The sequence below is a fragment of the Panthera leo genome, chromosome D1 (genome assembly GCF_018350215.1).
Source record: "Panthera leo isolate Ple1 chromosome D1, P.leo_Ple1_pat1.1, whole genome shotgun sequence".
Lineage (NCBI taxonomy): Eukaryota > Metazoa > Chordata > Mammalia > Carnivora > Felidae > Panthera > Panthera leo.
This window is the reverse complement of record NC_056688.1, coordinates 15,546,953-15,560,024: the sequence shown is the minus strand read 5'-3', so window position 1 is coordinate 15,560,024 and position 13,072 is coordinate 15,546,953. Positions and strand designations below refer to the sequence as shown.

The following is a 13,072-nucleotide window of genomic DNA, read 5'->3' as shown; positions in this document are numbered from 1 at the left end:
TCATGTGCTGGGCTGGAAGCTTCTGTGGGGCAGGAACTGTCTCACATCTGCCTGTGCCAGTGCCCGGGGCATCGTCAGCTCAGTAAGTGCTTCCTGAGTGACTGGTGCTTAAATTATGAATGGGCGTGGGGCACATGGCTCTGTGGTGTGGGGGGTTATTATCAGAACACGGCTAACCCAGCCTCTCCCCTTGGCTCCCCTGCAGCTCGCCCTGAAGATGTCGGCACCAGCCTCTACTTTGTAAATGACTCCTTGCAGCAGGTGACCTTTTCCAGCTCCGTGGGGGTGGTGGTGCCCTGCCCGGCTGCGGGCTCCCCCAGCGCGGCCCTTCGATGGTACCTGGCCACGGGGGACGACATCTACGACGTGCCACACATCCGGCACGTTCACGCCAACGGGACGCTGCAGCTCTACCCCTTCTCCCCCTCCGCCTTCAATAGCTTTATCCACGACAATGACTACTTCTGCACCGCGGAGAATGCGGCCGGCAAGATCCGGAGCCCCAACATCCGCGTCAAAGCAGGTAAGGTGTCAGCCACCTGCTGCCTCCTGGAGAGCTCCGTCTTAAGGGTGGTGACGGGGAACGGGCAGAGCCCCTTGTTCTGAGGGTCCATGTGGGGGGCGTGGAAGAAGTCTGTCTCTCAAGGAAAGTCTTCTGGTCCTTTGGAGTCTTGGCTCCTTACGGGGTGGGCGTCCTTAGGCGAAAGGAACACCGTTCTGAGCCTTCCTTCCCATTCTCCTCTGCAAAGCTGATGCCAACACCTACCCCATTCATCACGACCTGTGATGGTAACTGAGCTGGTGCTCGTTTATTTATTTTTTTAACGTTTAGTTTTATTTTGAGAGAGAGAGCACAGGTGTGCACGCGAGAGGGGGTAGGAGGGGGGAAAGAGAGAGAGAGCACGCCCGTGAGAGAGGGAGAGAGAATCCCAAGCAGGTTCTCTGCACTGTCAGCACAGAGCCCAACTTGGGGCTTGAACTCACCAAATGTGAGACCGTGACCTGAGCTGAAATCAAGAGGGTGCTTAACCAACTGAGCCACGCAGGTGGCTGGTGCTCATCTATTTAAAAAAACAATTTTTTAAAATAATGTTTGTTTATATTTGAGAGGGAGGGAGATAGAGTGTAAGCAGGGAAAGGGCAGAGAGAGAGCGAGACACAGAATCCGAAGCAGGTTCCAGGCTCTGAGCTGTTGGCACAGAGCCCGATGTGGGCCCTGAACTCATGAACTGTGAGATCATGACCTGAGCCGAAGTCGGACGCTTAAGCTTAACCGACTGAGCCACCCAGGCGCCCCAAGGCAGCTGGTGCTTGTTTAAATTAAGTGTTCATTTCAGTGCTTGAATCATGGAAAATATCCAGTGAGTTGCTGGCTTCAAAAAACAAAAACCCCCCAAACCCACCCCTTTTATTTAAATATATAAAGAAAAGTACACATATTACGAGTATGTAGCTTGATGAATTGTCACAAACTTTAACATCCAGATAAAGATACACAACATCAGCACCTCAGAAGCCCCCCTTGTCCTCTTTTCTGTCACCACCCCCCTAGGGGAAACCATTGTCCTGACTTCTAGCAATACAGGTGCTTGCCTCTTTTTGTACTTTATATAAATGGAGTCCTGCATTGTGTATTCTCTTGAATCCTTTGCTCACTCTTGTTTGTGGGATTTACCTCTACTGCTGTGTGTAGTTGAATGGGGTTGTTCATTCGCATGGCTGTGTAGTATTCTATCGTTCAACTACGACATTTATTTATCCAATCCACTGTTGATGGATCTTTGAGTATATCTTAGGAGAACAGGCATTTAGATAAAACCCGTGATGGAAAATTGTAGCAGTGAAGCATTTTGGTCTTTGGAAGGGTCAGTGGAGGCAAGGAAGTGAGGTTTCTCAGCTGTCCTCTTTATTTTGTTTTTAATGTTTATTTTTGAGACAGACAGCGTGTAAGTAGGGGAGGGGCAGAGAGAAGAGGGAGACACAGAATCGGAAGCAGGCTTGAGGCTCTGAACTGTCGGCACAGAGCCGGACTTGGGGCTCGAACCCACAAACCGTGAGATCATGACTGAGCCAAAGTCGGATGCTTGCTTCACTGACTGAGCCACCCAGGCGCTCCTCGGCTGTTCTCTTTAAAGAAAATAAAAAATTTCATTTCTGGGAGCGAGGTCAGGAGGTGAGGGAAGGGCTTAGGTGGAGCTACTCTTAATTAGAATTTAATCTTAATTAATTAATTAATTCTAATCTTAATTAGAATGCCCTGGTATGTCATAATCCGTTGTAAGGTATACCTCAAGTAGCAATAAACCACTGACGTTTTGGGACTGATTTTCTTAGAAGAGCTTTCTGGGTGGGAGAGGACAGATGATGTTTTAGCCAACCCGCTCTGATGGCACCAAGCCTTGGGTGTGCCATCTTTCCTGGTGATTGTGTTGGGCAAAGAAGGGTGGGTTCTGGGGAAGGCCTCCCAACCTGCCGGCCAAGATCCTGCAAGATCTCTGACTTCCAGGATCCTTCTGCCTTAGGAGTGCCTCTCACAGGTCCAAGGTTCCAAGGAGCTGGCAACAGGTGTCCTCAGGGGGTGAGGTGGGGAGGGCACTCTTGATTAAAGAGCTGGTCTTCATCCAGTTGGTTTGGTTGGGAGTAGATGTGAGCTCTTCGAACCCAGGACCGTCCTCAGGGTATCGCTCCTGGGGCTCCCTGTGGAACTTATTCTTAGGAGTAGACCCTTTGCACTGTCCCCCTAACACCATCACGTGCCGGGCTGGAAGCCCTGAGGCCAAGGTTTGGTGCAGTGCCGGCCTCCACAGCCTAGAGGACTGGTTTAAGAGAAAGTAAGGTCATATTTCCAGTTGTGTGCCTGTCACTGGGTTAGGATGCAGTTGTCATCACAATCCTGTAAAGTCCTTTTTTTTTTTTTTTTTTTAAATACAAATGAGGGACTAAGACAAGGAGAGGTTAAGTGGCTTGCCCAAGGGCACATAGCCAGCTAGTCAGAGGTACAAGCTATAATGACAAACAGTATTTTTGCAGTGCTTTCCTGGGCCAGGCCTTCCACACGCTGCTGTTATCATTGTTGTGATTTCCTTTGACGAATGAGGAAACCGAGGCTCCAGAAGGTTAAGTACCTCTTGGGCAGAGTCACACAGCGGCTCAGAGGAGGAGGCAGGCCTGCTTGCTCCCGAGCCCGGCCTCTGCTGGCCCCCTGGGAGTCTTCAGGGCCGGGTGCACCCAAAGCCCAGCTCTGTCCTCTTCCACTCTGCTTCCTTCCTGTGTCAGCTCTCCGTCAGCCTCCTGGGTGCTTCTCTCACAGCCCTGGGCGGTGCCCTGCCCACACCCTTCTCCACCTCTCCTCCACCTCAGCTCTCTCTTCTTTGGCACAGTCACAACAGGGAGGTGGGGAGAGAATAAAGGCCTGGGGAGGCTGGGCAGGGCTGGCCTGACTAGAGACACAGCCAATTAAGCGGCTCTTGATGAAGCCAGAGGGGCTGCAGGTGCACAGCCAGAGGGGCTGCGGGGCCCTGAGCGTCACCCTGGCAACCGTGGCAGGGAGAGCAGGAGGGCACGCTGCCCAGGTGCCTGCTGAAGGACAAGGTCGGTAGACAGCGGGGATCTGGCTGCACCAACTCCGCTTGGCAGAGAAGGGTGGAAGGCTGGAACGATCCCTGGAAGAGGCCAAGCAGAGGAGGACAAGGGAGAGGCAGGGCCCCTTGGCCCCACCCCCGAGGCTCAGCCAGCCCACCCATGGGACCCGACATGCAGCGTGGCTGCAGGTGACAGCGGCCTAGAACCCAGCCGCGGGACTGAGGCGGGAGGTCCCCACTGCACACTGTGGGGAAGGAACGGAGAGTTCTGGAGGCAGGGGCAAGCCTGGGGGTCAGGCTGTAGGCAGTGTCAGGAGGTAGGAGAGAGCAGTAAGGATTCTTTGTTGCGGGGAGTCTTAGAGACCGCCCATTTTCAGACCATCACAATTTCAGATATTCTCTTCCGTTGTCCTCCTAAAGCACCAGGCCCTTCCGGAAAGTTTGGTGTGTGAGCTACATTTTCCCAGGCTGCCTGTCACGTTGAAGTGGCACAAAAGTCTGTTGTTACATCCCGTGTCGCAGTTTTTATTTTTGGCAGGTTATGGTCGCTGTGCCTAAAAGCATTGCCACCCGGGGCCCAGGAAGCATGTAGGAAATCAAGTGTGGTTTGCTTAGAGGAATTCTATCGCATTTCCTCGTTGCCTCCATATCCCCTTGTTGAATGTGATCACAACGCAGCACTTAGCTGCTGCCCTCAGGCCCTCCCAATCGAATGGTTTGTTAATCCTCCCTGAAATCGGACAGGTTAGAAGCTGGGCTTATGGTCTTGCAGAGGAAGGCTGGGTATTTCTGAGGGGGAGTAGGCTCCCCCATAGGGCAGAGAGGACATGACTCAGGCAGGAGGAAGATCATGGCAGGAACCTTGGGGCTGGTTAAACGGGAGGTGGGGGAGGAAGTGATGGGGGGTGGGGCCTGGGGGAGGGGCTGGGGGGGCTGAGCTGGCTCTCCGTTCCCTTCTCAGGGCCCTACCAAGTCCCAGCCTTGTGACGTCCCCCCTCTTTCCCGCTCCCTCATCTTTCTGCAGTTTTCAGGGAACCCTACACCGTCCGGGTGGAGGATCAAAGGTCAATGCGTGGAAACGTGGCCGTCTTCAAGTGCCTCATCCCCTCCTCAGTGCAGGAATATGTTAGCGTTGTGTCCTGGGAGAAGGACACGGTCTCCATCATCCCAGGTAAGGCAGGACTGTGGCGCCGTGGCGGGCAGGGGTGCTGCGGGGCGGGCGGGGACTGGGGGAGAGATAAAGCAGAGGTGCTGAGTTGGTTGTTGAGCTGAGATCTTGAGGTTGGTTCTGGTGACTGATTTGTTATTGTTCTAGTGATGCTTCGGCAAAAAAAGCATCTTTGGTCTCGGCTGGGCACGTCTCTCCGTGGGGCGGTGGAAACCCACGTGCCAGCGGCCTCTCTCTCTGCTGGGCGTGCGACGGTCCTGTCTGGCACAGGGTGCATCCTACTCCCCCAGAGAGCGGGGTCTCCATCCTTCCTGGCCCCTGGACCTTTGCTTGCCCTTGCTTTTTGCAATGGGAGGTGAGGCTGGAGGCTTCTTCACCGTGGCGGGCTGTGGGGAGAGGACAGCCAGGAGGCTGGCTGTGGTGTGCATTCTCGCATGGAATGACCAAGCAATGAGCACCGGATCCTGAGGGCACCAGACACGGGTAACATGCGTGTGGGACTTTGTTTTCATGACTTAGCCAAAGACCCCATTAGGATTCTAGCTGGCCCGAGCCTGCCTGTGCCTGGCATTGGGAGAAGAGGTCAATGCCACGTCGTGGGTTCACCTTGCTAGAGCCGCCATGATCGCGAGCCCCTCGTTCTTGGTTCCCTTTTCCTATGTGGTGTTGTCCCTTCAACAGGAAATCTGGTCTGGAAACCCCAAGAGAGGACCTCAAGTCCTCAAAACGCCTCCAGGCCTCCGGTTCCAAAAGGGTGGTTTTCCCCCCACCGCTCCCGGCCCCTCTGTCTTCATCCCCGCACGGTGCACACGATCTCCTGCTTTTTCTTCCTCTCCCGGCTGAGCACCTTGGTTTGTCCTTTCTGTGAAATGGAGGAAGCTGACCAGGTGTTGAGCGCCCTTGCAGCTTTGATGTCTCATTGTTGGTCGTATGAAATGATTCTCGTTGCTTGGGTTTTCGGGTTGGTTAGGGAAGGCAGACTTCGATGCCTGAAAGCTGTAAAGCCGGGTTTCTAAATCGTGCTGCGCAGTTGAGTCCCGGGGGAGCTCTTTGGAAGACACTGGTGCTTGGGACCGCCCCCAAATCAGTATCTCGGTGGTAGAGCCTGTGCATCAGTGTTTTTAAAGCTCTTTACCTGGTTCCAGTGCAGTTAGGAGGAGAGCCAATGCTTAGGCATATTTACAGCTGACATGGCGGGATACTCTTCTGGAGACATTAATTTGTGTTTTGCTCCTGGTGCTTTTTCCTTCTCTCAGTTCCAAGCAGATGGCCAGGCCGTTATGTTTCCCGGCTTCAGAGCTTGTAGCAGGACAGGAATCCGAATCTACTTTGAGACAACCGCTCTTCCTGCCTTTTGTGAAACCATAAGCTCATAGGAGAGGTTAGGATGGGTGTTCTGGCTGGGGAAGAGGGCCTCTGAGGACAAGGAACAAACGGGACATAGACGAGTCCGAATCCCAGGGATGGAGATGGGACTGGAGGCCGCTTAGTGGGTGCAGCTGGAGGAAGCAGTTGGGCCCCACAATGGGTGGCTGTGTGTAGCTCTGCGGGGTCTGGGACTGAGTCCAGGGTTCTTGCGTCCAAATGAGGCATGGGGTGCACAGCTCAAGACCCAAAGGGGTCATGCAGGCAGGGGCAACCGGCTGGCGAGAGACCGCGGACCTTGGCACATCCCTGGGGGAAGCCCCAGTAATGAAGATCGAATGGCCCATTTATCCCACAGAGTCCGATGGAACGTGATTGACAGAACATAAAGAAAGGTGGTATTTTTTATACACTTGAGTTTATGGACTAAGAGTTATATTCATTAAAGTAATATCAATTAGTAATATTATTAAATAATAATTATTATTGTTTGAGTGCTACTGCCTGCCAGGCACTGGCTAAGAAATGTTCCTGTGTGATCTCATTTTGTTCTCATAAAAAGTCTGTTAAGTGTATTTCTTCCCTCCACTTTACAGAAGAGGAAGTAACTTCTTCCGGGTAAGGCATCTATTAAGCAGAGGGCGGGGGCTCGAACTCAGGTCTGTTCTTTCCACCTGTGCACCAACCCCATGCAGAACTGCCTCCCAGCACCCATCCACGTATATCCAACGCAGTGTTACTCTGACTACAACGGAGGCTTTAAATGTGTGCTCTAGACAAGGAGGCTTTTGGCCTTAGGAAGGGGAAAAAAAGTCCCTGTTGCGTTTTAGGGAAGGCTTCGTGGAATTGAGTCCCTGGAGTTGGCGACCAGACCACCTAGGTTGAGACTCATCCCACTGTTTAATGAGCTGCGCAAGTCTTTTGCCCCGCTGTGCCTCAGTTTCCCCAGCTATAATAAAATGGGCATGATGATTGCCCTACTTTACACGGTTTAAGAAGTCAATATTGTAAAAGGTTCCAAACGCTGCCTGGCACACCGAGGACCGCTGTGACCATGATGATGATGACCCAGTGGGAAGAGGGCATTCCTGTTCCTGCTGTTTCCCATGGCAGTGTGTCTGTTTCCATGTAACAGGCCCTGTGGCCCCCCTTTTTGAGTTTCCCAGCGTGGGAAATGGCTGGCTCATCCACACATTCCCTGGCTTCTAACACGTCACCTTGTACATGCAGGGCAAGTGCTTGCTAAACGTTCCGTCGGAGCATGTATGGGTGGTTGGAAAAGTCGAGAAGGAATGTGGGAAGAGTGTTGAAATAAGGGTGATCGAAGTGGGTGTGGGGTCGGACGACATGACGACATCCGGTGCAGACGGGAGAGCAGGAAGGTTAACCCGACTCCTAGGCGTCGGAGCTGGAGGCAGTGAGCTTCCCCGCGGCAACCCTTGTAGTTGGGGCTTCGGGGCAATCTTTGATGTCAAGACAGGGCTGGGGGCCCCAAAGGGCATAATTATCAGGGAAGTGGGCTTGGTCCTAATCTGCAGGGCTCTGTTAAACTTCAGTTCTGTGGCACCTCTTTCTTTCCTTTAGCCTTGGAGAATTTTCCTCCCCTGCCCAGCCCTCGGGCACCATCCATAATCATTCTAGATCCTTCTACAGCCACGTTTTAGATCCAGGGACAGACTTTCCAAAGCACACAAATCCAACTAACACGCTCCCAGAGGAATCCATGAGAACCAGCGACTAGAGTTTTGCTTCCTCCAGCCTCTGTAGATGAGAAGCCAGAACTTGGGCCCACACGCCGCATGCTTTAATTTTGGAAAATGCAAGTTGTTCATTGTTTTTTTTTTTTTCTCATAAAAACAGCATTATCTGCCTTCCCTACTCACACTGTACCCAGTGTGTGTGTGTGTGTGTGTGTGTGTGTGTGTGTGTGTGTGTGTGAGTGTGAGTGTGTGTTGTCTGGGAGGTCGGATAGCAGCTTCTCATGGTGGGGGAAGATTTAATGATTAGGTTGCCGTGAGGTTAGGGGAGGACCCAGGAGCCGGTTATCCCCCCTGATGCTTTAGAGTAGGCTTCTGGAGCAGACAGAACAGTGCTGACTTTGATCTCAGATCCTTCACAGACCACAGGGCCAACAGAAGCAGGTGATGGAGAGCAAGAGGAGGAATGGGAAGGCTAAGGTGGGTCGCTCAGGGCCCCAGGGGACATCTTCTTGGGGAGAGCAGCAGCCCTTTGAGGAGGGGGCGCGAGGGGGTGGGTGCAGGCCTCTGCTAATGAAGAGCTTACCCTTCAACCCCTCTCTCCGAGGGTGTTTGGAAGGAATTAAGGGCTTGGTGCCTAAACGCGCTCTGTGAGTTGGGTGTTTGCTCACAGGTTAGCCTTCCCAGCTGTCCAGGGTGGGGAGGGGCAGATAAGCCTCCGGGAGCCGGCTGCAGAAACTCTCAGCAGCTTTTTGCCTGTACTTTTCCCAGGTAGAGGCTGGAGAGACCAAGATGCAAACTTTCCCCAAAATGCTACTTCCCAGAACTCCCTACTACACCCCTGCCTTTTCCCTCCAACCTGGACGTCTCCCTTCCATTGGGGTATTTAAAGATGTAAGAGCACAGAGCCTCTCACCTATGATCTGGCAATTCCTACCCTTTACTCCTGTCTCGGGGGCCTTGGTCTTGAGGAGAACTAGCTGTCCAGAGTGGGTGGGGTGGGGGTAAGAGGGCAAAGGGCTGTGCACAAACATAAATCAAAATTAAGGCCTCCAGTGAAGCTGAGATGTGGTTTAATTTCCCATCTGCATGATCACCATTACAATGCATGTTATTGGATATAAAGATAAATCCGGCCCTGTTCCTAATAGCTTTTAATTTCCACCAGACCTGATTATATCGATGCGGGCTCCTTGTGGGAGTTTCCCAGCATGCTCTTCACCAGCATGTTGACTGGCTGTCGTGGCCCCAGAGGGGAGTTTTGGACACTGCTCAGATGTGGGCCAGATGTGTCCACCGGTGCTTTGGAAGACAAGCCTGGATCGGCTCCCTTGTCTCTGAGGATGGGGCTCTGGAATGCTGGGTTGTCATCAGGCCCTGGCTGGGCTGGGAGCACGCTGGGGGCCCTGTGTGTTGGTGGTGGGGGAGAGATGCAGGGGCCAGGAGGAATCTGGTCAGAGGGGGTCCGGGGCCTCCTAGTGGGCAGGGCTCCTGGACCGCAGCCTACCCTTGATGGAGGAGAGTCAGCGAGCCCACCTCCCTGATGGTCCCCAGGGTTCCACGTTATTCCCGGGTTTTCTCAGACCTCTTTTCATCGCTGTGATGTCTGCTGTCTCCTCTGTACCTGTCCCCTCCTCTCCTTATTGATACCCTACTTCTCTTTTGTCCTTTAAACTCGGTCCACATGGGTCCCCTTCCGGGAGGCCTTCCGTAAGCCTGCCGACAGAACTTATGTCGTATTCTCTTAGGTGATGGGTGGTTGTTTCTGTCTCCCTGCTGCAGGAGGGTATAAGGCTGTATCTTTTCCATTTCTTTATCCTCAGGGCCCTCTTAGCACCTGTCACAGCATAATAGTAATGAGATTAATGATAATATCTATCATGTATTGAGACCCAAATTATCTCTAATCCTTGCAATAACCCTTTAAGAGATAACATTTTTTGTTTCATTTTTTTTTTTTCCTAATTTTATAAATGAAGACATTGAAGCCCAGGGAAATGAAACACTTTACCCAAGGTCACATAGCTAACAAAGGCTGTAACCTGGGTTTGAACTGGGGTCCTCCTAGTCCTTCTATCTCCCGCTGTCTCTCCAGGGCAAGCTTCTCATTAAGAATGGACTGTTCTTGGGGCGCCTGGGTGGCTCAGTTGGTTAAGCGACTCTGGATTTCAGCTCAGGTCATGATCTCACGGTTCGTGAGTTCGAGCCCCGTGTCGGGCTCCGCGCTGATGGTGTGGAATCTGCTTGGGATTCTCTCTCTCCCCTTCTCTCTGCCCCTCTCTGGCTCGCTCACTCTCTCTCTAAGTAAATAAGCTTTTTTAAAAACCGGACTGTCCTCAGGTTTTCTTACGGGAGGAGGGCCTGTCCCTGTCTCCTGCACTTGCCTAGGGACAGAAATGTGTCACCAACCTTTCTACCGACCTCTGGCTGTGTGTTCAGTGACCAGAGGCCCTGGCTTTTCTGAAGGGCAACAGATCTCTAGCTGAAAGATCAGTGAATAAAACAGCCATTCTAACAAGAAGGCTTTATTGGGCACTGGCTCTGTTTTTGGCCCAGTGGGTGACACAAAGACCGTCCTCATCTGGGGGTTTAGGATTCAGTTCATGCTGTCAGCTCTGATGGACAGGGATAGATAATCTCCACGCAGTAAACAGTCATATATGATCTTGGTTGCTTTGGAATACAGATTCAGCGTATTAATTGCATTTTGCTCAGACTGATACCAAGACTACCTCGGATCCCATATGTCTCCACCAACTTGGATGGGGGACGCAGCAGACAAGAGAGATCTGGGTTGTGCCTGGAGACCAGTTTGGATGCATGTAGGCCACAAACGGAGAGAGTCACAGACTGTCAGGGCTGGAAGGGCCCTGGAGGTCCGGGAGCCCAGCCTCCACACTTACTGATAAACTGATGCTCTTTTGGGCCCCCCTTCACCCCTTCTCTCTTGACATTCTCACAGCCCATTATTTCAACTGCTCATGAGGTGTTTTGTTTTTACTATCAGACTTCCCTCCTTCTTTGTGTATCTAAACCCTACCCATCTTTCACAGCCTGGTTCAAATACCACTTTTTCCATGATCTCTTTCCCGATTTCTGCTAAGAATGGATTTAAAAATCACCCCGATTAACCTTCTTCGAGGGGATCCTTTTGTGAACTCCCTCCGGACTTTATCGGTTCCTTGCTCAAGGCACTAATCGTGTTTTGTCTAGTATATTTGCAATCTGTGTTCTCCCCACTACGAGAATATATAACCAGCAAGGGCAGGCTCCTTATTTTATTCAGGCCCCTCTTCTCTCCAGTCTTTTAGAAGATGATTAATGAGGATGACAAAATGCCAGTCTCTCCCCCCACTAAACTGTCATGTGGCAGGGAGGAAAGAGGCCTAGGTAAGGTCACACAGAAACCCGGTGGCATTACAGGGTTTAAGTTGGGTGGTCCTTGGTCTTTATTTCACTGAGCTGCTCCACAGCTACCCAGAGAGAGAAGGCTTCTGTGGGTTCCCCTGTGATGCTCTGTTGAGACGCAAAATGGGGGATCTCAGCTCTCGACTCTCCCGGGCCGTAGAGAAAAGGGGTTGGGATGGTCAGTCTGGGCTAATGTGAACTAGATAGTGTGCTCAAGGCAATTTAACAATGGGGTTTGGGCCCCTGCTGGGTGAAGGGCACAGGGTCAGGGCTTGAAGAGGAGCCGAACTGGCCCATGACCTTCTTCTTCCCTTCGGCAGAGCTCCGGAGTAGGGTTGTAGTATCTTCCCATGGAGAGCATGATATGACAGAGCTGCGATTCTTTCTGATGGTGGCCCAGTGAGCCATCACAAAAGGGAGGGAAGCCTGCCCTGAGTCTTGGGATACATTCCCCGGGGCCATGGGGGCAGAAGGAGCGCTTTGGGTAGAGGTAGCAGCAGGGGCAAAGGCAGGAAGGCAGGAGAGGGGGTGGGGGTGACCCAGAGGGTAAATTAAGTGGTGAGAGCAGTTTCAAAAGGATGCCAGGATATGAAGTTCGTGCCAGTTCTGGGAAAAAAGCAAAAACAAAAGAAAACAAAATGTGTGTGTGGAGGGGCAACATGGTAACGCCCAACACTTATGAAACCCTTACTAGGTTTCCAGGTTCTGCGTTGGCTCACTTAGCCTTCAAAGCAATCTGATGAAGGGACTATTATTCCCCCATTTTACAGATGAACAAACTGAAGCACAGCGAAGCTAAGTGACTTGCCTAAAGTTAGGAAGTGTTAGACCCACCCGTACACATCCGGATGCCATTCTTTGCATTCCTAAGCCCTACGCTATATTGCCTCCGGAAAACTTGACACACAAAATATATTTTAAAAACTGCTGCAAAGCCGCAAGAAAAAGACAACCGGATAGGAAATTGGGTGACAGATGGGAGCAGACAGCTTACAGAAGAGGTAGTGGGATGCGGCAGAAAGAAGGCAGGCTGTGGTCTTCTAGTCCTAATCCGTGCTCTTGAGCAAGTCAGTTTCAAAGCCTCTTTCGTTCGTCTGTGAAATGGGGATAAGGAAACCTGTGCACGGAATCCCTGCCAAGGAAAGCAGGCCTCTGGAGAGGCTTGAATTCTCAGGTGGGGAAGGAGGGGTCTAAACACGGCAGGGAGACGCTACTCCTGACCCCCAGCTTCGTGACGTTGTCTAGCCTTGGGCTGTGCTGGGCGCCGGGCTGGCGGTAGAACACGTGACCTTGAGAAGACGGGACTAAGGCGAGATGGGTGACCACGGGGGCAAGATGAGGGAAACAAACCGCCAAGACGGTGTGGAATTCCTCTCCTTTTCACCTGTGCCTTGCACGGTACCTGATAGAAAAGAAATGACATTAAGGGAAGGGATGAAGGCCTGTGGGGTCCGGTGGCAACACAGCAAAGCTCCCTTCCCGGGACACACTGCCCGGTCTAATCTCAAAGTGCTCAGAGCCTGGTTCAGTAATAACTAGTGTCTCCACAACCCCACACCGTGTAGGAAGAGCTTTTTCGTGATCTCATTTGCTCTTTGCGGTAACCCCCATTACCTTCCCCACTTTCCAGACGGGGAAGCAGATGCAGTGAGGCTTGGGGACGCGCGTGGTTAGGCGAGAAGCGTATTAAGACACGTGTGTCTGTAGGGCCCGGCGGCAGGTGCCTGGACGTCCTGCCATTGAATTCTCCTCTTAACCCTGTGAGGCAGGCCTGCTACCCGCCCTCCCCCAACTCGTAGGTACACAGGAAATGAGATTCAGAGAGGCCAAGCAATTTGCTCTGGGTCACACAG

At 52.2% G+C, this 13,072-nt stretch overlaps 1 protein-coding gene across 1 annotated transcript in view; it reads left to right on the top strand.

Moving 5' to 3' along the window:
- The window catches only part of DSCAML1 (DS cell adhesion molecule like 1), a 349,305-nt gene that overhangs the window by 16,208 nt on the left and 320,025 nt on the right, over nucleotides 1-13,072 (top strand). Inside the window, 2 exon segments of the mRNA XM_042906006.1 lie at nucleotides 206-523; nucleotides 4,606-4,752. Of these exon segments, the coding sequence (XP_042761940.1) occupies nucleotides 206-523; nucleotides 4,606-4,752 (465 nt within the window).